Source organism: Sminthopsis crassicaudata, chromosome 3 (assembly GCF_048593235.1).
Source record: "Sminthopsis crassicaudata isolate SCR6 chromosome 3, ASM4859323v1, whole genome shotgun sequence".
Lineage (NCBI taxonomy): Eukaryota > Metazoa > Chordata > Mammalia > Dasyuromorphia > Dasyuridae > Sminthopsis > Sminthopsis crassicaudata.
In genome coordinates this window covers 589,728,444-589,755,760 of record NC_133619.1, presented here as the reverse complement: position 1 = coordinate 589,755,760, position 27,317 = coordinate 589,728,444, and the positions used below count along the sequence as shown (strand labels likewise).

The following is a 27,317-nucleotide window of genomic DNA, read 5'->3' as shown; positions in this document are numbered from 1 at the left end:
TCTATATACATAGAGAGGAAAAGGGGAAAATGGAGAGAGAGAGAGAGAGAGAGAGAGAGAGAGACAGAGACAGAGAGACAGAGAGAGATAGAGACAGAGAGAGAGAGACAGAGACAGAGAGACAGAGAGAGAGACAGAGACAGAGACAGAGAGAGACAGAGAGAGAGAGAGAGAGAGAGACAGAGAGAGAGAGACAGAGAGAGACAGAGAGAGACAGAGAGAGAGAGAGACAGAGACAGAGAGAGAGAGAGAGACAGAGAGAGAGACAGAGAGAGAGAGACAGACAGAGACAGACAGAGAGAGACAGAGAGAGACAGAGAGAGAGACAGAGAGAGACAGAGAGAGAGAGAGAGAGAGAGACAGAGACAGAGACAGAGAGAGACAGAGAGAGAGAGACAGAGAGAGACAGAGAGAGAGACAGAGAGAGACAGAGAGAGACAGAGAGAGAGAGAGAGAGAGAGAGAGAGAGAGAGAGAGAGAGAGAGAGAGACAGAGAGAGAGAGAGAGAGAGATGGAGAAAGAGGAGAGGGGGAAGGAGACTAGGAAATGGATGGAGTGGTGAAAAAGATGCAGAAGAAAGAAAACAAAAAGAAAGGAAAAAGGAGAATCAAGAATGAAAGAGACTGAAACAAAGACATACAGAGATAGAAAGAGAGAGACAGAGACATACAAAAACAGATAAAGAGAGATAGAAGATAGCAGCAGAGAGATCAGGAAGCAAGCTGGCTTTAGTTAGATGAATCAAAGAGATCCCATATTGCCCTTGGGAAGCCCATTCTAGTGTTTGTCCCCAAATGGTCAAAAAGCTTTTTTTCTATATTTCAGAATCCAAATACAACTTTCTTGCCTGTCCCTTTTTTCCATTTTCATTACTAAGAGGAACAAGTTGTTCAAGGAAGCTGAAGGATGAATGTAGATCAAATTCATCTTGCAGCAGTTAACAAGGTGAAAGTGTCACACCTACAAATTACCTTCCTCAGACAAATCTCCTTCCTTCCCCCAGTTAATGATGAGAGTGGTAGAGAAAAGGGAGGCATCTCACTTTATACCTATCTCTGAGCAATAGAATCATGGGATTCAGAACTGGAAAGGATGTTAAACTTGAGCTAATCCAAACTCTTCATTTTACAGAAAAGAAAACTGAGGCCTAAGGAGGTTAAGGGACTTCAGAAAGTTCTCACAAGTAGGAAGTCACAAAATCAGCATTTCAACCCAGATCTCTGATTCTGACCCCAATGTTCCTCTCAGTCTCATACTGATTAATATCATTCTCTTCTGGATGGTCACTGATCAGAAAATGGAACTTGTAATTTCAACTTTCTGCAAGGATTCCTCTCACCTCCATTTGAAAAGTCCATTGAGACTTTCTCTTGCAAAAGTAATAATAATAATAGCTGGTCTTTCTTTGTTTAAGCCAATTCACCACACATTTATTAAGTGAATACTATGTGTCAGGTACTAGGTATACAAAGGCACCAAAGAAACAATCCCTGTCTTCAAAGAGCGTACATTCATAGGACATAGAACTAAAGCTGGAAGAGAGACTCGAGTCTGAACTCTTGCCTCACCTTAGATCTGTCACCCTGTGACTTGGTACAGAAGTAAATTCCAAAGGTAGAAGATGAACCCAGCTCTTCTGACTACTGAGCAAAGTTCTCTTATGTTTTCTACTGCATCTTGCCATCTCTCAGATAATAACTACAAGATCACTGGAAGGGGAAAGAGGCATTAATGATAAGGACACCTTCCTATAGGAGATGACATGTCATTTTACTATTTCAAAATACTTACATTTTCCCATCTGAGCTTCCCAATAGATCTGTGGGAGGCAAAGCAAAAATAGTCATGCTCATTTTTTTAGAGGAGGGAAACTGAGATCCAAAGGGTATGGTACTTGCAACGTGCCTGACACATAGTATGTACTTAATGATTGCTCTAAATCTTTATCTATATACCTATCTTCCATCTGTCCGTCTATTCACCCATGTATCTATCTACTACCTATCCATCCATCCACCTAGTTAGCTATCTGTCTTTCTGTTGTCCATTCATCTTGCCTGTCTGTTTGTCTGTCTGTCTATCTATCTATCTATCATTTATCTATCTATCTATCTATCTATCTATCTATCTGTCTATCATTTATCTATTTATCTATCATTTCTTAAGAAATCAGCCGTAGAACAGGAGATTTATATCTCTTTCCATGGCACAGAACTTAACACTAGAAAAGAAGAGAAACTAGGAAGAAGGAAGACAGAGAACCAAGGTTCTTGAGAGTCAACGCTCAGGGGAATGCCAGTATCCACAGAGCCTCTTGTCAAAGGTTAATGATAGGCCAAGATGGCCAGGTTCTCCATTATCTCCTGGCTCCCATGTGGGCTATAAACTGGTTCCCCACCTCCTTCCCTTTCTTTCTTCTCCAGGTATAGGGAATGGGGAGGGGAGGGGAAACGTGGCTGCAGGCACCAGGATTTAAAAGGAAAGCAGAATTTTCAAAGTTGTCTGAGAGCGGCAGGCACCAGCCTACAGAACCAGCCTCATGTTGTCCTTCCTCTTTGGAAGATAAAAATTAATTACAAGATGAAAAGGGGGGTCTTTGAAACTTCTGTTTGCTTGTAAAAATTCATAAGAAGAAAAATGTAAAAGACTGAAGGCGATGCAAGAAATAGTAGGCACCCCAAGAAGGAGATGCCTCCTTTGAAAAGAGACCATTCAAATCCCAGGCAATTCTGTCTCCTTTTTGTTGGTGGCTTCATGAATCTGGATGTGATTGTGTCAATAGGTATTCAGAAAGCCCAGAAATTAGCAATAGAGACCTCCTGGGATTTGCAATTTTTCAGCTCAAGGGAGCCAAAGGTGTTAGGGTACCTCTAACTACATCAGACACTCTCTGACTCTCCTAATTCCATGGCCTTTGGAAGATCCAAGAATCTTCAGCCAAAGAATTAGAGCTAGAAGGAAAGAAAAAAGGAAAGAGGTGGAAGAAATAATGGAGGGAGGTGGAGGAGATGTAAAAGGTGGTGGGAAAAGGGAATGAGAAAGAGAAAGAAGAGAGAGAGGGAAACATATATATATATATATATATATATATATATACACACACAGAGAGAGACAGAGAGACAGAGAGAGAAGAGAAAATGAGAAAAGAAAAGAGAAAGAAGAGGATAAGAGAGAACAGGAGAGTAAGGTAGACATAGATACAGAGACACACACACAGAGATAGAGACAGAAAAAGATACAGAGACATATACACAGAAATAGAGACAGACAGACAGTCAGAGACAAGAGAGAGACAAAGACAGAAAGAGAAAAGAAAGAAAAGGAGAGAAAGGAGAAAAATAGAAAAAGAAAGGAGAAAAGAGAAAGAAGAGGAGAGGAGAAGAGAAAACAAGAGAGAAAGAGATGGACATAGAGACAAGACTCACAGAAAGAGACCCACATAGAGAGATAGAGACATACAGAGGCAGAAAAACAGAAAGTGAGACAAACAGAGAGGAGAGAGGGAGAAAAAAGAAGAGAGAGGGAGAAAGAAGAGGAGAGAGAAGGAAAAAAGACAAAAGGACAAAAGATTGAGAAGAGAGACAGAGGGGAGGGGAAAAGGGGAATGGAAAGGGAGAGGGAGGAAGAAAGGAAGAGAAGAAGGAAAGCATCTGGAGAGGATGACTAAAGAACTTGTCTCCCCACTCTCATCTATTTCTGTTTCAATAATAGATCCACTATACAGCTCTATTCTTGTTCCTACTACCATAGGAATTATTTCAAATTGGAATCAGGAGGCCTGGATTCAAAACTTGGCTTTGTCAGTTATAGGCTCTGCTGTTTTGGACAAGTCCTTTCCTCTCCCTCGGTTTCCCCACCTACCAAATGAGGACATTAGATTAAATAAACCCTACGATCTCTTTCTGCTCCAACATTCCGTGAGGAGTCTCATGAAAATCCCAATGGAGACCTATCTAGGAGAAGAGACCATACTTGGAAGTCACTTGAAGTAGCAGCTTCCTTAATTAATCAATGAACATTTATTAAGCATCTACTTTGTACGGAATCCTGTACTAGAGACTGGGAATTCAGAAACAAAAATGGAACGCTCCATGCTCTGAAGAAGCTCACATTCTATCCTGTTTTGTCCACTTTCTTCTTCCTATGCCCCTGCTCCTAGCTCCTGCCTGGCTTTCTGCCCAAAATAATCCACCAACCACAGCATTCTCTGCAACCTCCCCCCATATATTGTCTTGGTCTAAGACCCATCCATTCTCCCCCACAATGCAAACGGAAGCTGAGTTTTCAGAAGGGATTTTAATAATAACTAAGGGAAGGAAAGCTAAGACCAGAAATGATGATAATAATAATAGCTGACATTTATATAGTCTTTTAAGGTTTTGACCATTGCTTTACATACAATATTTCATTTGATTCTCATTGTAACTCTATCCTGCCAAGTAGATACTGCATGTATCATCTCCATCCTACGGATGAGGAAACAGCTTCCCAAGGCAGTTAAGTAGCACAAGAGATAGGGCCCTGGGTCTGGAACCAGGAAGACTTGCATTCAAATCCAGCTTCACACAATCACCAGCTCTATGACCTTGGTCATGTCCCATAACCCAGATCTGCCTCAGTTTTGTCAACTGTAAATATAAATAACAGCACCTGGGTAATAACCCAGAGTTGTTGTGAGACTCATACGGAGTAATATTTATGAGAAGACTTGACACACAGTAAGTGCTATATAAATGCTAGCTATTATTTAGAGGCAACTAGTTCATGCAAATGGAGTCTGGAGTCCAGGAAGCTCATCTTCATGAGTCCAAATCTGCCTCAGACATGAATTACCTTTATGACCCTTGACAAGTTACTCTATGCTGTTTGCCTCAGTTTCCTTATCTGTAAAAAGGAGTTAGAGAAGGAAATGGCAAACCACTCCAGCATCTATCCAAGAAAACCACAAGTAGAGTCATGAAGAGTTGGACATGACTGAACAAGTATTCTTATTATTAAAATGCTTCAATGGCTTGCCCATAGCCACATTGGAGTTAAAGAACCTGAGTATCCCAACTTTGCTACTTGCTACCTGTGTGACACTGAATGGACAATTTATTCCATAGACTTCAGTGTCCTCATATATAAATTAAATGAGTTGGTCTAGATGGGTTTTGAGATACTGTCTGATCCTTAATCTATTAGGCCACAGTAGTAGATGTGAGTAGGGGAATTTGAATGTAAATGGGTGACTCCAACCAAATCACTTAACCTTGCCTGCTGGAATTCAAGGCTTTTAGACATAAAAGTGAAGATCAGGCAATCTTGGAAAGCAGGTTGGATCTGGATTCAAATTTTACCTCTGCTATTTATTACCTACATGGTCTGTAGTTAAGTCACAACCTCTATTCCTCATTTGTAAAATGAAAAGGATGGACTAGATGGCCTCCAATTTCCCTTTTCATTTTGATCTAGATTTCTGTGACTGGAAACTATGACATAAAAGATCCTTTTTTCCAGAGAAACCAGAGATGACTATCCCAGAGAAGAATTAGAGAAATGCATAGTATTTGCCTTGCAGGCATGTGAAGACTGTGATGTAAAAATGTTGTCCCTGGAGATAGAACAACTAAGTTCAAATCTCCTCTCTTATGCTTGCTACTACATGGTATTGAACAAGCCAGGTACTTTCCAAGCCTCAGTTTCCTTATCTGTATAATGGGGGGGGGGGGGGAATTAGACTAAGGCCCTCTGAACTCCCTTATAGCTCTAGCTGTGAACTTATGATTAGACTTCTCCTTCTCCTCTTTTTCTCCTCTTCCTCCTCCTCCTGCTCCTCCTCCTTCTCCTTCTCCTCCTCCTCCTCCTCCTCCTCCTCCTCCTTCTCCTCCTCCTCCTCCTCCTCCTCCTCCTCCTCCTCCTCCTCCTCCTCCTCCTCCTCCTCCTCCTCCTCCTCCTTCTTCTTGTCATGTCAAGTCTTTCCTTTTCCAACTCATCTTACAGATAAGAAAGGCAGGGTTAAGTGACTTGCCTAGGGTCACAATCTAGTAAGTATCTGAGTCCAGATCTGACTCTGGGATTGCCACTGTATGCCATCTAACTGCCGCAGATATTTTCTACTTTGCCTCAAAAACTGGAACTAATAACAATGGGTAGGAGATGAAGAGAGGTAAACTTGGAATCTGCATGAGAAAACAAGTGAGATAGAGTCAACAAGTTTGCTATTAAGTGTATTGTATGCTGAGCATTGTGCTGAATAACAGAATTTATGCAAGACAGCACATTGAAAGCAGGAGAAGAGAGGAACATAGTAGAGAAAATCCAGAAAGTCAAGACTGCAGCTTGGAGAAGGATAATGATGTGGCTGGCCTGGCCATCTTCCTAAAAATGAAGGTTCTAAAAGAAGAGGACTAATCAGAGAAAAGGTCTACAGGGGTAGACTTCATCTAGGATGAGAAAACTGCTGGAGAAAGTGCAGAATCCAGAAAAAATTCTAATAATTCTTTAATAAAAGGTATTAATTGGGATTAACCAAAAATGTTGTAGGCTAGTCACATGGAGAAATAGTGAGTTCCCTGTCACTGAAGGCCTTCAAGCAAAACTGAATGACTATGTATCAGGAAATCTGTGACGAGCATTTCTCATCAGATGGAGATTGAACCTGATGTGTTTTGAAATTCTTAACAACTTTGAGATTCTATGATTCTGTGAAAGACCTCATTTATAAGTGGGATGCTACAATTGGTGGTCTTTTTGATAGGAACAGTGGTCTAAACTGGAAGGGATCTTGAAGCCCATTTAATTAAGTCCTATCATTTTAAAGTTAGGGAACCAAGACTTTCCCAAGGAGTGACCATCAGTGATAGGATTTGAATCCAGATCCTCCAGCTCCAGAATCAATGCTATTTTCTCTGTATAATACCACCATCTCTAGCTCTCTGGCAGCCCTGGGGTGCCTGATGCATGACATAATCAGGACTTTCAAGAAATGAGTCTTGACTATTTTTCTCCATCTCCCAAATCTCCAACCACTCAGTCATCCCATCAGGGAGAGAAAATCACATCCCATCTCTTCCATAGAGAGTAGGAGAGAATGAAGCACTGGGGGCTGAGAGACCTGCTTAAGATAACAGCAGTGAGTTTGAATGTCCACTCTCCTGTCTGCCTCTGATCAAGGGAAGATGTGGAAAGACATCTTGCTTTAGGCAAGCAAGTAGGGATAGTGACTGAGCTGAGTCCTCCAGCTAGATTGGGATAAGGTTTAATTCCCTTTTGGTGGACTGAAGCCTTGCATATAGGACAAAAAAAATTGATTAGACTATCCAAGATGCAATCCATGAAGTCATAGATTTTAGTACATAGAAGAGAATTTCAGAGCTGGGAAAGAACTTCAAAATAGAATATATAGGGGCAGCTAGGTGGTGCTATGGAGAGAGCACCAGCCCTGAAGTCAGGAGGACCTGAGTTCAAATGTGATCTCAGACACTTAATACTTCCTAGCTGTGTGACCTTGGGCAAGTCACTTAACTTCAATTTCCTCAGTTAAAAAAAAAAAAAAGAATACATTGTTTTAGAGCACAGATGCACCTTAGGACGCTGAGTGTAGAAAATCAGATTTTAGAAGGACTTCCAAAACTACTTGAAAGGGACCTTAGAGACCACTACATCTTACTTCTATATTTTACAGATAAAGGATTTTATTCAACTCTTCTGTTTGATCCTTGTCCCTGGCATTGCATACATTCTATTTGTTTTGATTTGGAGGGGGGTGGTTGGGAGGCAACTTAACCCCAATTGCTTTTTATTTAGGACACTAGACAATAGACCCATAAATTTCACTAAGAATTCTGATGGCACGTGAAACTTTAAAAATTTTTAACCAAATTTTAATTTTCTCATAGAAACAATCTGCAGTCTTCACCTGTATGATGAGGAAACTCTTTACAAAGGAAAAAAATAAAATCCTCAAGAAGTGTGGGACAAAACATAATTGGCAAGAGATAGAAGTATAGAATGGGAAAGTTTTCTCCTTGACATTGATTTAAAAGTCTGGCAGTAATTCATGGAGAAAAGGGGGTGATGAGATATTGAGAACGAACACAGAGGGAAAAGTTGGCAGAAATCATTTTGTAAACACTTGGAAACCATGGAGTATTAAATTATGGAAAGAAAAGGAAATAGAATTATTATCCAGTGTTTCTACTGAACATCTGTGTGATCTTGGGCCAATCATTTCCTCTCATCCTCATTTTCTTCACCTATAAAATGATTAAAAACAATTCAAGAAACACTTAGTAAGTACCTAGTTAGTGCAAAGTCACAAGGTACCTGGCGTAGTAGAAAGAAGACTGGCATTGAATTAAATCCTATCTTTGGCACATAGTAGTTCCTTGATCGCAAGCAAGATGGAGTCTCCCAAGATGCCCATGCAATTATTTGAAACAGAATTTCTTAATCTGAACTGTATGAAAAAAAAATTGATCACCACATTTCAATATAAGTTGTTTCCTTTTTAAGTGTATCTATATTGTTTTCTGCATCTAAAAACTCTAAAACGATATGTTACAGATGACTTGGTGATTAGCATCCATGGCAGGAATTTCCATAATAGAAATCCCCCCACATTGATGAAATCCCAGATGGTCCCCTCCAAAAATATATCAGATTCCATGTTATGTTCTGGGGTCACACGAGCAAAGGCAAAACATCCACTGACCCTGGGGAGCTTCCACTGTGGAGGACTGAAACTGTGAGAAGAAACATTAGCTCCACTACCCTTACAGGACTGATCTAAGAGAGCGCCTCGCAAGCCTTAGAATCTGTAAAAAAGCAAGTTTTCGACATTATTATTCCATGCAGTACCTCATACAAACCTCTGGTGTTCAGAGGGAGGTCCGAGAGGGGAGTTTGGACAGACGGCTACAGAGGGACAGACTGCTTTTATTTTAAGATAGAATGGATACCGAGAAAGGGACAGGGAACTGAGAATACTTGAGGTCCCCTAGAAATAACTAGAGAAAAATGATGAACTGTTCCCAAGCATGGATCAGATAAGGGCCAAAGACTCCAGTCCTAGGGATAAGGAGACCAATTAATTTCAGAAAAGGATCTCATTTCCAGTACAGACAATATCCTAGGTTTTCTACAAAGTCCCGCAGGAGGTTACCTCCCAGGGCTAGTCCCTAGCTTTTAGTTGCTACTGGAATATATGAATACTGTTATGTGCATATATATGTGAGTAATATTATATATATATGTGTGTATATATATATATTCAGTCTAACACAGAAATGTTAAATTCTCAAGATTAAGTATCTTCTATTGGGAAAAATCAATTTACTTCTTCTAGGAGGCTGGAGTTAAAAGTGGTGAGCCTGAAACTTACTTTCTTGCCAATTTTACTGATAAAAAAGCATCTATGTCTTGGCAATGTGCCCTATATCGGCTGCTCCGAACGATTGCATTAATTTATTTGGGTGACTGGTCCTGAAACACTGCTTATTAAAGCCGCCTCCTGAGCTGGGACAGGGATAGCGGCGGCTAGAAGGGCCAGCCTCTCGGCTTGGTCAGACCCCAGAACGTGAGCAGCTTCTCTTTTCCATAATCAGCAGCAAGCCCTTGCCCACCCACCATCGTTAACCCAGCTCCTACCTGTGGGCAGCTTTTTTACCATAGTGTCGCAGATTCATGGGATGTCAAATCTTAGATTTAATCTAGTTTTGGAAACCTGGGATGAGAAGTAGTAGATCTGAGAAGTAGAGATCACCTAGTTTAGAAATGTCATTTTATAAGGGAGAAAACTGAAGTTAAGTGACTTGTCATACAGCTAGTAGTAGACTTAGATCCCGATACTAAAGCTAGCATTCTCCTTGTGTAGATGGGTAGACTGAGGCCACAGGAGGAAATGTCCAGGTAATAAAATTGGTAAGTATCCAAGACGGGGCTCTTCTCACTGTGGTATAAAACTATACACCAAGTAGTATAAGGTTAATGTCCCTTGACTTATAACAAGTGACCTGGATTCTACTCTGTCGTGTTTTTCCTGGAACAAATTACATCCCATTCTCCAGGTCTCAGTCAAGTCAAGAAGTACTTAATAAGTACCTGCTGTGTGCCAGGAGTGGGGTTTCCCCTTTTATATTAGAAGTGGATATATGTCCTCCTTGTATGCACCATGGGATAATAATAGCTCATTTGTTAGGCTCAACTCCGCCATTTTGGAAATTACTACTACTACTTCCACTACTACTACATTGAATTTGGAGTCAGAGTCTGCTACTCATTATGTATGTAATCTTGGGCAAATTCCATCCTCTGTCCATATCTCAGTTTTCCCATCTGCAAAATGAGTTTAAGCTGGATAATCTCCAATATTCCTTTCAAACTTCAATCCTTCATCCTTTGATCTTTGTCTTCAACCTTGATCATAGACCTCTGTTTAATAAATGAAGGAATGGGTGGACAAATAACCTCTACCCTTGTTCAGGTTGAAACAGTCTCCTGAAACCCTGAAATGATTTTTCAGCATATTGGATAGAGAGCTGAACCTGAAATCAGGAAGACCTGAATTCAAATGTGATTTCAGACACTTACTAAGAAGTCTGGGAAAGTCAATTTGTCTGCCTCAGTTTCCTCCACTGTAAATGAGATACTACTTTAAAGTGTTTAGCACAGTGCCTGGCACAGAGTAGAGAGTCACTTAATAAATGGTTATTCCTTTATCTCTCCTCCCCTTTCCCCCCTATTTTGTCTCATAGTTAAGATCTTTTGAATTAATATATCTTCTGAGGTGTCTCCACTTGGGTCCACACCCTACTGCCATCCTCCAGTTTCAACCCTGATGCTTCCTTCCATCTTCCTCACTCCTGGTTCCACCCTCTTGCAGCATTTCATATTCCTCATCCCTAGAACCCAATCAGTCAGAATTCATCTGAGATCTTTATTGTGCTAGCCCATCATGACATTAGCATTCCAGAAACCTAAATCTGCATCACTCTTGTAAGATATCATTTATCTACAGTAATAAGAGGTATACATGGAATCACAGAACCATGGAAAGGGGTCTCAGAATGCATAACATAAAATTTCAGAGCTGGGAAAGATATTAGAATATAAAATGTCAGAATTGGAAGCACAGCAGTTCTCAAGCTCTTTGGTTTCAGGACCTTTTGTCCTCTTAAAAATAATGGAGGACCCTAAATAACTTTTGTTTATGTGGTTTGTATCTGTCAATATCTATCATAATATAAATGTCGATTTAAATGTTTAAAATGTCGATTAATGTCATTTAATAGTAAGAATAATAGTCTAGTTATATGTTAACTTACATAACATATTTTATGTAAAATAACTACAATTTCCAAAATGAAAAAAAAATTTAGTAAGAAACCTGGCATTGTTTTACATATATTTTGCAAATCTCTTTAATGGCTGGCTAGAAGACAGCTGGATTCTTCTATCTGCTTCTGCATGCAATCTGTTGCAGGGTTGCTTTGATTGAAACACATAAAGAAAATCCAGCCTCACATAGATATGTATTTGGGAAAGGGGAGAACATTTTATTAGATAAATAATGTCTTATTACATTATGAAAAATAATTTTGACCTGAAGGAACCCCAAAATGATCTTAGAGACCCACAAGATCCTCAGAACACTGTTTCAAAATTGCTATGTTACACACAGATCAAAGAATGTCAGAGCTAAAAGGGGCCTTAGAATCTCAGAACTTGAAGAGACTTTAGAGCATCGTTCAGTTCAATTCAATGAGAATTCATTAAACACCCACTGCATCAAAATCTCTGTGCTAGGCACTGGGAATGCCAAGTTTGGGGAACAGTAAGGAGGGCAGTTTGGCTGCAATATGAAGGAGATTAGTATAAAATAAGTCTGGGAAAGTAGATTGGAGCTAGATTTGGCAAGGTTTTAAACACTAAGCTGAGGAATTTGCCTCTCATTTTAGAAACTATATGGAACCACATTGAAGATTCTTGAGCTCAGGAGTGACATCATCAGACCTTGTCTTTAGAGAGATTGGGGCAGCTGGGTTAAGGGAGGCAAAAGGCTGGAAGAAGAGGGACCAATTAAGAAACTACTATAATAGTCAAGGTGAGAAGTAATGGGGGTCTCATTAGAGGTCACATTAGTGTATGGAAAAGCATATGGATTCGAGAGATGTGATCATTGTAGATTGGACAAGATTTGATAATTGGAGAGTTGAGAAAAAGTGAAGAGTGAAGGATGACTCTAAGGTTGAGAATGTAGGTAACTGGAAAGATGATGGTAATGGGGTGGGAGAGGAGAAGAGAAAGAGGAAAAGAAGAGAATGCAGACATCAAAATAAAATAAAATTGGCTTAAAATAAATTTTTAAAAATGACAACAAAAAAGGTAGTATCCTCAACCGAAACAGGAGAATTTAAAGAGGGACTAATTAGGGAGGAATATAATTGAACTCCATTATTGATAGGTAGAATTTGCAGTGTCAGTAAGGCTGCTCAGAAGCTAGTGATGTCATACTGGAAATTCAAGAGAGAGATTAGGACTGGATATGGAGATTTGGAAGTCATCTTACATAGAATCATACCATAGTAATGTAAAATAAAGCATGCAACATAATCAAGAAAGTTTAGAATTGAGAAAAGACCATTGCATTCAGTAGTGAAAAGATTTAGTAATGTGAAATAGAATAGTTTTAGTGAAATGATGGAGTCATAAACCAGAAAGGCAAAAACAGCCCCTGCCCTCAAGGAGCTCACAATCTAATGAGGGAGACAGCAATGCAAACAACAATGTACAAGCAGAACATACAGAGGATAAACAGGAGATCATTACCAGAAGGAAATCACTAGAAACCCTGTGGTCTGGAGATTGCTCAACTACAGGGAACATTGGCCAGGAAATACTTGTTGTCTCATTAATCTAATCTCTCACTGTAGTAGGTAGGTAGATATTTGTTCTATCTATCTAAATACATACATATATATATATATATATATTATATATATATATATATTTCAATATAATTGGTTTCCTTTGCATTCATAAATGTTTTATTTTGTGCATTTAAAAAATTATTCTGAGAGTAGGTTCAAGGCTTCACCAAACTCCCAAGGGGATCCAAGACACAAAAATGGTTAAGGACTCTTCTATTAGATAGTGGCCTATGATGAACTGGGCTTCAGATTCAGCATGATCAAGGAAGAATCATATGGTCTGTCTCCTTTCCCTACGGTTTTCTACTCAGAGCATTGTGGACATGATTCAGACCATACCAAACTCCCCAAAAGATTCTAGGATCCTTGATTAGGGAGCTCTGGAGTAAAATAAATGTCCTCACATTTTCTGTGCCTCAGGAAATGGACATCAGAAGTGATGATGTAGTCCCTTCCCATCCATTCCCTGTTCCTGAATCTCAGCCCTAAGTCCCTAACCATCTCAGGTACATTAACCATCTGAGCAGGCTGTATCTGCAGATTCAAGACACATTATCATCTAGCATTCCCGTGCTATTCCTATGAGTAGATGGAGCTGTCCATCAGCACCAAAACAGCAAGTTGTTCTATAGCAATTGTAACTATTAGTGATGGGATTCCGATTGTCAGCTCTAAGGGCCAGTGGCATTAGTAGAAAGTAGGAAGGAAGGGGGTTCTTCCCCCTCCATTTCTGGGTGACCTGTTAACAAATCCTCTGGGGAGTTTTAAGTACGTACAAAATCTCCACAAATAGCCCAGTCCTGCAAAGCTCATGTGGGACTTGTGTGGGAAGATGAAGGTGTGAGTGGGACTTGCAACAATCAATATCAATATTATGTGGCACTAGGCTAGGGAATATATGCCGCTGGGAGGATGGGATCTTAGACACACAGGTGCAGACAGGAGGGGAATAGATAGGGGGAGAGTGTTAAATCCAGGGTCAGGGGCTGTGACTGATCTCCTTCCTGATCCCAGTGAGACCAAAGAGGGAGAAAAAAATGAATTGTTTCTGGAATCCTTTGAGAAAATAGAAATGCAGCCAACCTTCTATCACCTGATAGAGAGAAGCAGTGGTCTGGATAATCTCAGACTCACCTCCCTTTGGCTTCAGATTATACTCTGTGAATACACACAGTGGTCTCATCTGCTTGGTTGTGACTGATTTCTCCCCATTAGACCAGGGACTTAAAATCTTGGTCCCTCCTAGTGAAGGAGGGAGGAAATCAGGAATAGAAAGATGTCAGAGATGGGAAGCTAGGCTATCACTATAAATCCACTGTGGATCACCGAGGAAACTGTAAAATCATAAACTAGCAGAGATTAAAGAAGACACCACTCATCTTGTCCTACTCTTTTAGTTTTCTGATGAGAAAATGGAAGTTTGGAGATGGGAAATAGACTTTCCCAACCTTGCACAGCCAATCAATTATAGACTAAAATCCCACCGCCATTTTTGCTCACACCAGTCGTCTGTATTGCCATTGGGTGACTGGCAGACATTGAGAGATGGCAGGAGGTTGGATGAGGCTCTACTGAATGAGGTCTTAGTGGAATCCCACTGCCACTCCTTCCTGATCTCTCCTGAGGTCTCAGTACCTTGCGTGGGGACCATTATTTTTAGAAAGGTATTCTTCCAGGTGGGACTAGCTACATGGTAGCTCAGTCTTTGCCACTTTCCTTCTTCTCTCTCCTTCCTTCATATTTCACCTTCTTTCCCTTTCTTTGTTATCCCTTATCTCTCTTCTATCTTCCCTCTTACTCTTCTCTCTTCTGGCTCCCTCTCTCCCTTCTTTCTTCATTTATTCTCTCTCTCTTCCTTCTTATGACTGTTCTCCTTTCTTCCCTCTATCTCTTCTCCCTCTTCTTTCCTCCATATCCTCTTCCTTTCTTCCTTCCTTGCTTCCTTCCTTTCCTTCCCCCGTCTCTACCTTCTTCCCTCTCTCTCTCCCTTCTTTCCTTCCTTTTTATGCTTCCTTTCTTCCTCCTTCCTCTCTTCTTTCCTTCCTCTTATAACTGCCCTCCTTTCTGTGTATTCTTCCATTCTCATTTGTCTTCCTTTAATCTTCCTCTCTACTCCCAGAAATCCAAGATTTCCACATTTGAGAAGATGTGGGCCTTCATGAGCAGCAAACCCTCAGCCCTGGTGAAGAACAATGAGGAGGGTATCCAGAGAGCCCTGACAGCCGACTACGCCCTGCTCATGGAGTCCACGGCCATTGAGTACATCACTCAGAGGAATTGCAACCTCACCCAAATCGGAGGCCTCATCGACTCCAAAGGCTATGGAATCGGCACACCTATGGGTGAGTGGGGAGAGATGACTTGCTGGGGATCATGTATCTAAGCAGTTTGAAATTTAGTACTACCTAGAGATGATGGGGTGGGCTTGAAGAACTATTGGGTTTTCTTCAAGCCTCAAATGCTAGACAGGGCTGGTGCTCCTGGTCAGTACTGTGAAACAGGAAGGGGTCATATTGATTCATGCTTGCTTCTTCCCCTGCAAGGGCTCTCTGTGGGGGTTACTTAATCATATGATCCACTGACCTATAATAGATCACCGTTACTAGTAGTTTACCTATAATCTGTTCATCCAATAAATCAAGAGATCCCTGCAATAGCCTTGGGTGGGAGTCAAGGCAGGGATCACTATCCCCATTTCAGAGATATAAAAACTAAGGAAATAAGAGAAGTTCTTATTCAAGGTCACACAGTGGAAGAATTTGAAATTTAAATCCAGGTCTCCTGGAACCTTCAACCACAACTAATGTGCTAAGTAAGGGGAGAAAGCTAGAGATAAGCATCTTACCCAGCAATCCCCCACTCTCATAAGTCTACTAGCATATGTGCACCTACAGATAATACTTAATGATGCATTGACCTGGATTTGGAGTCAGCAGGTAGATAGTTCAAGTCTCTGCCATTTTATCTATATGACTATGAACAAAGCACTTTCCCTCCCTGAGTCTGGCTCTGTTCTGTCTCACTAGGCTGAGACAATTACTTTGGAACGTGAGCTTTTATTGTTGGTGGTTTGTCTAAAAAGGGCCTGGGGCCAGGTGAGGGGGAGGTTGGGTCTACCTGTCCCTGACAGCAGATTTCTCTTGTCCCTCTCCCCAAGGTTCCCCCTATAGAGACAAGATCACCATTGCCATCCTCCAGCTCCAAGAAGAGGACAAGCTTCATATCATGAAGGAGAAGTGGTGGCGGGGGAATGGCTGCCCTGAGGAGGAGAACAAGGAAGCTAGTGCTCTGGGCATCCAGAAGATCGGGGGAATCTTCATTGTGCTCGCTGCAGGGCTGGTCCTCTCTGTGCTGGTGGCTGTGGGAGAATTTATCTATAAACTCCGAAAAACAGCAGAGCGGGAACAGGTAACCCCTTCCCCAAGGAGGTGGGGGTGCAAGGGACAGGCTGAGCGGGAGAGGGTATACCTCAGACTGTGACTGAGCAGAGCTGGGGTAAGGGAAGTGAGTCAAGGGAGGGAAGGAGATTTAGTGTCAGAGCTGGGAGGGCCCTTAGAACCCAGAATGTCAGAGCTGGGAGGGCCCTTAGAACCCAGAATGTCAGAGCTGGGAGGGCACTTAGAACCCAGGAGGTTAGAGCTGGGAGGGCCCTTAGAACCCAGAAGGTCAGAGCTGGGAGGGCCCTTAGAACCCAGGAGGTCAGAGCTGGGAGGGCCCTTAGAACCCAGGAGGTCAGAGCTGGGAGGGCCCTTAGAACCCAGGAGGTCAGAGCTGGGAGGGCCCTTAGAACCCAGGATGTCAGAGCTGGGAGGGCCCTTAGAACCTGGGATGTCAGAGCTGGGAGGGCCCTTAGAACGCAGGAGGTCAGAGCTGGGAGGGCCCTTAGAACCCAGAAGGTCAGAGCTGGGAGGGCCCTTAGAACCCAGGAGGTCAGAGCTGGGAGGACCCTTAGAACCCAGGAGGTCAGAGCTGGGAGGACCCTTAGAACCCAGGAGGTCAGAGCTGGGAGGCCCTTAGAACCCAGAAGGTCAGAGCTGGGAGGGCCCTTAGAACCCAGAATGTCAGAGCTGGGAGGGCCCTTAGAACCCAGGATGTCAGAGCTGGGAGGGCCCTTAGAACCCAGGAGGTCAGAGCTGGGAGGCCCTTAGAACCCAGAAGGTCAGAGCTGGGAGGGCCCTTAGAACCCAGGAGGTCAGAGATGGGAGGACCCTTAGAACCCAGGAGGTCAGAGCTGGGAGGGTCCTTAGAACCCAGGAGGTCAGAGCTGGGAGGGCCCTTAGAACCCAGGAGATGAGAGCTGGGAGGACCCTTAGAACCCAGGAGATGAGAGCTGGGAGGACCCTTAGAACCCAGGAGGTCAGAGCTGGGAGGGCCCTTAGAACCCAGGAGGTCAGAGCTGGGAGGGCCCTTAGAACCCAGGAGGTCAGAGCTGGGAGGCCCTTAGAACCCAGAAGGTCAGAGCTGGGAGGGCCCTTAGAACCCAGGAGGTCAGAGATGGGAGGGCACTTAGAACCCAGGAGGTCAGAGCTGGGAGGGCCCTTAGGACACAGAATGTCAGAGCTGGGAGGGGTTTTAGAATATAGAATGTCAGAGCTGGGTAAGACCAGTTCATATATGAGTTCATACAGCCCAATCTCCTCATTGCACCAACAGGGAAAACTGAGGGTCAGGCAGAGAAGGAGATATCTCCAAGCTTGCCCAGTGAGTTAGTTAGCAGCAGAACTGGGACCAGAATCTTGGTCTCTTAACTCCTTCAAAGAGACAGATGCTACCCCAAGTATAATTCTGCCCTCTGTACCATACAGGGAGTAACACCAGGCCTCCTCCTCCCTCTTCCTTCCAGCGTTCATTCTGCAGCACTGTGGCTGACGAAATCCGATTCTCCCTCACCTGCCAGCGACGGGTCAAACACAAGCCTCAGCCACCAGTCATGGTCAAAGCCGACGCTGTCATCAACATGCACACATTCAATGACCGTAGACTCCCGGGCAAGGACAGCATGACCTGCAACACTGCACTGGCACCCGTGTTCCCCTAGGGCTGGAGCAAGGGCCAAGGGCTGGCAAGAGGCAGTTCCTCCAGGGCAAAGGTTGGGGATACAAGGAAAGATCCTCCTTCCGAGTTCGTGGGCAGTGAAGAAATCTGGCCCCATCCCCACTTGCCCACCTACAAGGAACCTACCAGACATACCCCAGCCTGTGGTTTAGGGGGTGGGGTGGGTAGTAGGTGGGGGCTTCTTGTTTGTCTCTCTCTTCCTCTAAAGCAGAAGAGACAAAGTTGAAGAATGCACACACACACACACACACACACACACACACACACACACACCCCTCCCTCAGGCTGAACACTCCCCTTCTTCTAAACAGGGATTCATCCAGGGGACCGTCCAGTGACAAAAGGGCTCTTTGCCAGCAGCCTTTGGGGGGGGGGTCTCAAATCTCCATGTTTAAAACTCTGTCCCATGGGCTTCCAGGAGCATGGCAATTATTACAAACAACCACAACAACAGCCATTTTGAGCAAGGAGGAACGGCCATCAGTGTGGACAGATGGACAATCACATGCCCACAGGACTAACGGGCTGGAAGGAAGCCTCTGTTATACATTGACTGCTGGTCTCATCCTGATCAAGGCCCATTGGCCTTAGACAGGGATGGAGCTCCTATTGGTGGTGATGGAACGGCCCAGGAGGAAGCAACACTTTGAACTCATAGATGAGACACCTCTTTTTGTAATGAGCCGAGAGGACGTGGGTAGGGGGAGGTAATGGATTCGTCAACAAATTCTTCCAGACCCAAGGGACAGAGGTCTGTCTTCTTGCCCCTCTTGGAGAAATGTCCAGAGACTCCAGCCACCAGTCCTTGGCCTCCAAAGTCAGGCAAGAAGGCACATGTCATGGAAAAGGCAATTGGCTCTCAATTGGAGCAACTGAGCTATTGCCAGAGCCAGGCTAATATTCACTTGGAGCCTGAAAGTTTTAGTGGATATATCCTGCCTCCTTTGACACTGACTTTTTTCTACCCATCTCCCTCTGTCCTCTTGGGGGGACAGACAAGGAGAAATGAGCAAGCTAAAGAGGAAGCCAAGTCTCATTTTTTCAGAGCATACATGAGCCTTGGTCTAGGAAGCATCCTGTAGAGGCTGACATCTGGGAACATGGAGAGGATCAGTGGTTGAAAAGATGACCACAAGAGGTCTTGACCTTCGGGACCTTTCAGAAACTGTGAGCTTGTTTCCAATGGCAATTCTGGGCAATGTCTTATCTCCCCAGGGTGGGAGAGGGAAATTGTGCCTAGAAGCATTAACCAAAGACCCCACAAGGTGGCCTCCATCCAGGTCACCCCTCAACTCCTCTCTTCATTCCCCCTGGAGTGGTGGGGACACTGTGGTGCTTTGGGGGACTGGCCAGAAAAGTGGGCAACAGAGAATGCTTGAAGGAACAAAGTGTACTTAAGGAAGGCACTATTTGGCCTGAGAAGTTCTTCTCGAGCAGAAGGATTGCCCTACGTGGAAAGCATTCATCAGGGCAGGGGCCAGAGTAAAGGCTCCAAAACCTGGCTCAAACATAATGCTTCACTCCTGCCCTAACCTCCCAGCTCTGCTGAAGTGACCTTGATATTGAGGAGTTAGTTTGATTCCTGGGGGCTTCTCATTAAAAAAGGAGTCTGAATTGCCCTACTCCTTTCCCAGTCCCTAGGAAAGCAGGCCAACTTCTGTGTTCTGAGGATCCCCATGGTTCTGGGATTAGGCAGGTCAGGCAAAATAAACAGGGGTTTTAGCCCATGGACTGAGGGACAGACCCAGTGTCTGTACGGGGTCGCCACATGTCCCCAACTCTGATTGGGTAGACAATGTTTGGGGTAGGGTGGGCTGATTGACCATGCACTATAGCCAAAATCCATTCACTAATAAGACAAGCCATGATGTAATGGAGTTTCTCAGTATGTGTGTGTGTGTGTGTGTGTGTGTGTGTGTGTGTGTGTGTGTGTGTGCATGTATGCACACATATATATGTCTAGCTAATGTCAGGAACAGGGAAGAACAATTAGTAAATCAGAGTCCTGTTTATACTTCTTTTGTGAAGGAAAATGCTTTATAAGAGACCGTGTTTGGATTCCCATTTCCAGCACATCAAGTGCATGAAAATTTGATTATGTCTAAACCAAACTCTTCATCATTAACCTCTGGTCACTCATCTTACTATTTTTAAATGAATTAACAGGACATTAAATACAGACTTGTCTAATTGCTCTTCCCTTTGTGGTTATTAACCACTGTTCATCATTAGAATATATTTCATAGAATACATGCATACACAACCTTATATAAAATGGATGTGTATGTGTCAATATATTCTCACAAGAGTGTGCAAAAACACTAAGTGAGACGATTTGTGCGTGTGGAATTTCTGTGGAAGAAACAAGCAACAATCACAATAGCTACACCCCCTTGAGGTAAATCTTAAAGTAGTCAGATGGTTTCTGATTTCCTTTGCTGGCATGGAATGATGCCCCCTTCCTAGGCCAGGTCTCATGCATTTATATGTTAGAGTTAGACCAGAGTCACAGAGAGCTAGAAGGGAGCTCAGGTTAGCATCTAACATTATCCAGAAAGGATGGATGGCTAATGTTCAGTATCCCCTGTGAACTCTAACTCTGAAAACCAGGAAAGGAAAGGATGTTTCCACTTCCCAGAAGCATTAGTTCTGGAGTTGAGAGTGAATATTGGACATTAGCCAGGTTAAAATGTTAGAGATGGTTAAACATTCCAGTTCGCTTGTGGAAAAACCCAAGTTGGGATAGGGCCTCTCCTCTTGGCCACTTGTCTCAGCATCAATCTTTCCTGCAAGGATTCTGAAGATACCATTGATCTCCCATCATCCAGCTACTGTTCTATACTTTCTTGACCAAAATGACCTATTTGACATCTGGCAGTGAGACAAATTCTCCAGAATTTCTCTCTTTCTCTCTCTCTCTCTCTCTCTCTCTCTCTCTCTCTCTCTCTCTCTCTCTCTCTCTCTCTGTCTGTCTCTGTCTCTCTCTCTCTCTGTCTCTCTCTGTCTCTGTCTCTGTCTCTCTCTCTCTCTCTCTCTCTCTTTCCTCAATACTGCCTGCCATTCAGAACTCCTCCTATTTGGACCAATATGAAAGAGTCAAGGAATATTTCTTTATTGAGCCTGCTGTATTAGCCCAGCCTCAAGAACGTCTCTGGGGTGGGGGGAGCTCTCCCTCAGCCAATAGCCTGGAGAAAGCAACTACTTCAAGGGACAAGAACGGCCTCTTTCTCAATGGAGCCACGTGCTGCCTCCTTCAGAAAGAAAACTCAAGCCTGGAACCTGGCAGGCAGGAAGAGAGTTGGCCTGGTTCATGGATTCACCGAGAGATTAGCCATCAATGGGATCCAGGAGCTGTGCCCCTTCCCTAAACAGAGGGAAGCAGAGACTAAACACAGCTATAGACTGGCCAGTCCTTGGTTGAGGGCTTTCTACTCCTCCCCTTCACTCTCCTTCTCCTCTCTGTTTTTTGTTTTGTTTTGTTTTTTTCTTTTTTGGTTGGGAAGCCATGTTGGGGGGGGGAGGCTGGGAGACGCATTTACTATTCAGGCTTTTTGCAAATGTTCCTCCATCACACAGCATGAAGTAGCTGATCCCTTCCCCCAGATGCTCCAACTGTGCAGGAAGACATCTGGAATTAACCCAGCTGCCTTCAGCAGCAGAAACTCCTGCTGATGCCCTTCGCCCGGACCCTCCTCTTAATGCTAGTCTGAAGACAGCAGCAGTGGGTCGATGCTTCATTTACAATTCTTGGGCATTGCTTTGGGAGTAGAGACAGCAACTCCCGTAACTTTCCTTTGGTAGAAAGCAAAGTTCTGTACAATATATATATATGTGAATGTACAAAGAGATATATATATACATATATATACTGTATATATATGCACAGTGTATATATACTGCGTAGTACATGTGTATATGTACCCCCTCTTGCACGCACGCTCACATGCCTGCTGCGTGTATACACACACCACACATACACACATGCACGCACACACATACATACAGTGTATATATATAATATGGCCAGTAAATCTTGGGTGATGGTGATCCAAGGACCTTCAAGGAGTACTTCTTGCCCAGATGCCTACAGACCCTTTGCAGATGAATTCTGGGGAATATGGAGGCTGCAAACTCTGAAAGGCCAAGGGCAGGATCCACTAGACTGAGGGGATAAGCCAGGCACTTTGAGGAACTAGACACAATACGGATCTGGGGAGTTCAACTCCCACTCAAGCCAATACACAGACTACCTGTTGTCCCTGCATTCCCTCCCTTCCCCCGCCTCTTTCCCCTACTTTCTTCCTTCCCATCCGTTCTGCTGTTCACTCTGGCTGTGTCTCTATCACCTTCTGGAACCCTGACATTGCTGTATTTGGGTTTGATAAGCCCGAGCAGCAGCTCTTATGGTACATGAAGAGGTTTCCAGAAGCCCCCTGCGCTCCTCCCCATTCTCAGTCTTGGAGTGTGGCTCACAAAAGGCAGACTGGTAGTAGCCAGCTTGAGATGGATTCTTCTGTGATGTGGCCTCTTAGCATCCCAGGAGCATCAGAGAATGGGCATTAGTTGGGCAAGGGTGATAGCAAAAGGATTTCTGGTCCGCTTTTTCTTCTTGTGGTCAACTGGAAGATATAAGTGGTCTAGGGGTCCTGCCATCATTCTCATCTGGTATTCATGCACCCAATCCAAGTACATCCTCCCTCCCCCCACACACACACACTAGTGGCAAAAACCTATTAACACAAATTGTTCGTGAGTAGATTTGTTATTCCAGGGTTGTAATACCAGCTGAGGAGAAACCCCCAACCAGAGGTACGTCCTATCTGGCTCACCCTTTCATATTAGAACTCACAGAATAGAACAGGGTGGTCCTGAGGCCGATGGTGAAGGCTCCAAATCACCCGCAGGACACTGGTGAACTTGGGGGTGTAAGCAGAGGACTCATCCTTGCTCATCCTCACTCCCTTTTCTAAATCCTTCATGGATCCCAAGGTCAAACTTCCTTCTCTGTCTCATGCATGGGAGAAGGGGGTGGCACCTCATCCAATTTCCTCTGCTGCCCCCAGGCTGGGACCTGCATCTCTAGGCAGATCTTAGTTTTGATCCCCTTGTTCACTGGAACCCCAAGTCTTTACCACAGAACTTCGGGGTGCACGGCAAAGTGGCAGACAGCTGAATACAGAATCAGTCCAGCCCAAAGCCATATTCTGGACATGGCACCATCTCACACAAACTCAACACAACAAAGCACAGTAGCTATACATGAAATAACACGTTGACAGTTTGTTTCTCTTTGATGCTGTCTCTGTCTCATCTCGGTCTTTCTATCTTTGTCTCTCTCTGTCTCTGCCTCTGTGTCTGCCTGTCTTTTTCTGTCTCTCTGTCTCTCTGTCTCTCTTTCCTGAGTGTGTCCCTGTGACTCTCTCTTTTCTTTGTGTGTTATTTATTGTCTGTCTCTCTGTGTATGTCTCTCTATCTCTGTGTCTATGTATGTCTCTCTATTTCTGTCTCTGTGACTGTCAGTTTTTCTCTCTCTTTGTCCCTTTCAGTTTCTCTTTTCTTTCTCTCTCTGTCTCTCTGTTTCTGTCTATATATGTGTCTCTCTGTTTGTGTCTGTGTCTGTCTGTCTGTCTCTCTCTCTCTCTGTGTCTGTCTCTTTATCTATCTCTCTTCCTCCCTCCTTTTCTCTCTTTCTCAATCCCCCACACTCTTTCCTTTCCTCCTCGAGTTTCATCTCTCTCTTCTCTTCTTCCCCATCTTTGTTTATCTCAATACTTCTCTCCCTTTCTTCCCCTTCCTTCTTGCCGTTCTCCATTTCTGTCTCCCTTCCCCTCTCACCTTCCTCTCTCCCTGTGAGTTTATCTCCCTCTCTCCTCTACTGTCCCTGTCTCTCTGTCTCTCCCTCACCACCCCCTTTCATCTTCTCCATACCTGCAAGTCTCTATCTATGCTTCTCAGCCTCCTCCCCTTTCCCTCAGCCTCCCTGTACTTCCCCAGCCCTATGGTTCCTTCTCAGTAAGATCTGCTGTCCCTTTCTTGGTGGGACAGGAGATTTTGGTTGGTTTCCCTCCTCTGCCCTTTAGTCGGGGCTCTCTGGGCTTGAGGCTATCCCTAAGCCTTCAAGCAGGTACAAAGAAAAAAAATCTCCAGGAAATCAAGGCTCAGGGGTCCCTGGTGAGTAGATCTTCTGAGAGCTCTACAGGGTCTCAGTTGGCCCGCTTCGACCTTGTTCCTGGGTATATTGACAGTAAAATATGGTAAAGACCAACACCTGACCAGGCCTCCCTGGATGGGCCCTTAGGGATCAGACACGTGCTTCTATCATGCAGTGGGGCCTGGCCCAAAGCTCCTGGGTCTGCCTTCCCCATAACTCACTCGCTCGCTTGCTAGCTAGTTTGCTCCCTCTCTCACCGGCTCTTGCTCACTCCAGCCCCTGCCCAAGGGCCTGGCCTAGCCTACCTTTTGTCCTTTCTTCACTCGATGGTCTCTGGGCCAATCAGGGGATTCCCTTTGTGGACATGCAGAATTTCTATGAATATAGTTTTTTGTAAACATTTTGTAACGATTTTGGTTTCATAGTAACTGTGTTACTTGCTAATCATTCTAGGCCCATGTAAATAAATTTTCCCCAAAACTGTTTATTTCCTTTTTAAGACACTGTGAAATATCAAAGTACACAGTTTGCTGTTATGAGGTAATATGGTTTTAAATTTTAAATAATAAAAAAGATTTCTAGAAAATAGTCACACTTTCTTTGTTTCCTTGACTTTTCTCCTGAAAATTTTTCTCTTCTGGAATTGGAAGCAAGCTCAGACTTACTTCCCCCACTCACCCCAGCCATCAATTCAACAAGTATTTACTAATCGATTGTGTACCTAAAACAGGCACTGAACTAATCCCTACAGAATTAAAGTTAGGCAAAAATAGTGCCTGCCCTCAAGATATTTCCATTCTATCAGGAGGAAAATATGCAAGTAAATAGATCCAAGTGGGAGCTAGAGAGAGAAAGAGTAAGGGAAGGAGGAAGAGAGAGAAAAAGAGAGATAGAAACAGCCAAGAGAGACACAGGGGTGGTGAGGGAGACAGACAGACAGAGAGAAAGACCGATATAGTGTTGGGAGACTGAGAGACAGAGTGTGAAGAGGGGAAGAGACAGAAAGATAGCCAGACAGACTGGCAGAGAGAATGGGGAGAGGAACAGAGAGACAGAATGAGGGGGAAAGACAGAAACAGATGGTCAGAGAGTGGGAGACAGACAGAGAATGTGGGGAGAAGAGACAGAGACATAGAGACAGATAAAGTGAAGGGAGACAGAGACAGAGAGTTGGAGAAGAGAGAGACAAAGTGGGGGGAAGAGACAGAGAGACAGACAGACACAGAATTTAGGAGTGGACAGAGAGACAGAAAGTGAGGGAGAGAGAGAAAAACAGTGGAGGAAAGACAGAATGTGGGGGAGAGACAAGGGCATAGAGACAAAGTGGGGAGAGACAGACACAGCATAGGGGAAAGACAGACAAACAGAGAATGTGGGGGAGAGACAGAGACAGAATGTGGGGAGATGGACAGAGAGACAGAAAGTGTGTGTGGGGAGAGACTATGGGGAAGGACAGAGACAGAGAGTGAGTGAGGGAGAGAGACAGAATGTGGGAGAAGAGACAGAGACAGAGAGTGAGGGAGAGAGACAGAATTTGGGGGAAGAGACAGAGATATGGAGAAAATCTCAGGGGAGAGTCAGACAGAATGGGGGGACAGAGAAACAGAGAATGTGGGGGAGAGAGACAGAGAAATAGAGACACAGGAAGTCAGAGAATGTGGCAGGGGAGAAATAGACACACATAAGCAGAATAGGGGAGGGGAGAGGGGAGACAGAGACAGAGAGATCAAGAGATAGAGAGAGTGAGGAGAGAGAAAGCAGTCTCAGAGGAAAGACACTAGCAAGTGGAATACAGGAAGGCTTTCCTGCAGAAAGTGGAATTTGAGCTGATTCTTGGAGGAAGCCAGAGTTCACCTCAAAAGTGGCTTACTCAGCCTTCTACACCCAGACCAGGAGTCACATTTTTCAAGGCTTTTTATCAGCCATATAAAAGAGGACAAGGCTAGGATTTATTTCTTTCCCAGTCCATTGCAGATGCTTTGGGGAAGATTTTCCCAAAAGAGTCAGGGTAGGTCAATGATGCTAAGAGCAACAGGCTTTTATTAAAGCTCACATAAAAGAAATCGAGTCCCAGGTGAGTAGTAGGGTGAGGAGAGGATCAGGATAGGGGAAAGGCACATAGGTATCAAAATCCCCCCAGAGATGAGACTACAAAAGCAGGTGAGTAGGATGTATTAGAGATTTAGCAGCCATCAGGGAAGTTCAAGTCATGGGTTAAAGTCATCTTGATGTCTTGGAAGGAAGAAGAGGAAGGGGATTAACTATCACAAAAGAAATACATCATATAGGCTCTTCTATAGTCTCTCCTCCCAGAGCAAGAACACCTAGGCTGCCCCATACAGCAGAGCCGATCCCTAGGTGCTTTAAAAGGGGGTGGGGGCAGGGGTATCTGATTGACTTCCTACCTTATATACCAATGAGCTGGAGGAAGATTCCAAATATAGAAGAAATGACAGACAGACTAGAGTGCCATGCAGGAGGAGGGTTATAATTTAGGGCAGAAACAGCGTCTCTCAAGACAGAATAGTTCCACAAAACCAGAGGTTGGTTTTTTTTCTCCCTTTACATAACCAAAATTTCCCTTAAAATAGGGATTTTTAATATGAGTTCTGTGAATTTTTTAAATTGTGTTTTAATATAATTGGTTTCTTTCATAATCCCATTTTATTTATTTATTTTAAAAAGTGGTTCTAAGGTTAAAAATCCCTCTCTAAAAAAAAAAAAAAAGAAAAAGAAAACATTTCAACCTCCACTGTCAACCTTATCTGATGTCTGACTTCCCATGGCATAGGGAGGACCCTGAGTTCTAGAAGACTGGACCAGGGGATAGAAGCTCTTTTGGGAAACTCTAGAACCAAAAAAAGCTCCAAGTGAGACCCAATGACAAATTGTTCATCATTCAAGTACCAGATTAGCTAGGTGTAGAGAGATTCATCACTGGAAGGTTAGCCACCACAGGGATGAATACTTTGACCACAGAAACTCACAAAATGGATTTTTAAAAAATATTATAATAGAGAATCCAGCACAGCCTTTGACCACAGTGAACAGTTAACAGATGTTTGTGGAGTGGATAAAAGGCTTTAAAAATAATCATTTTTCATGCAACATCCTCATCACCAGAAGGCTACCAACCACAGGAGGAATTTGTTTTGGCTAAAACAAAATTTCATGATAACCTATTACCAATTCATGGAGAG

At 43.6% G+C, this 27,317-nt stretch overlaps 1 protein-coding gene across 4 annotated transcripts in view; it reads left to right on the top strand.

Moving 5' to 3' along the window:
• GRIK3 (glutamate ionotropic receptor kainate type subunit 3) overlaps nt 1-25,845 on the top strand; it is a 324,916-nt gene extending 299,071 nt beyond the window's left edge. Inside the window, exons 13-15 of one of the 4 annotated variants that reach the window (XM_074305178.1) lie at nt 15,031-15,253; nt 16,069-16,319; nt 17,717-25,845. In XM_074305178.1, the coding sequence (XP_074161279.1) occupies nt 15,031-15,253; nt 16,069-16,319; nt 17,717-17,914 (672 nt within the window). In that variant the 3' untranslated portion in view covers nt 17,915-25,845. The remainder of the gene's footprint in view (nt 1-15,030; nt 15,254-16,068; nt 16,320-17,716) is intronic. The other 3 variants (XM_074305177.1, XM_074305176.1, XM_074305175.1) reach the window with 3 other exon arrangements.
• The last annotated feature ends 1,472 nt before the right edge of the window (nt 25,846-27,317 follow it).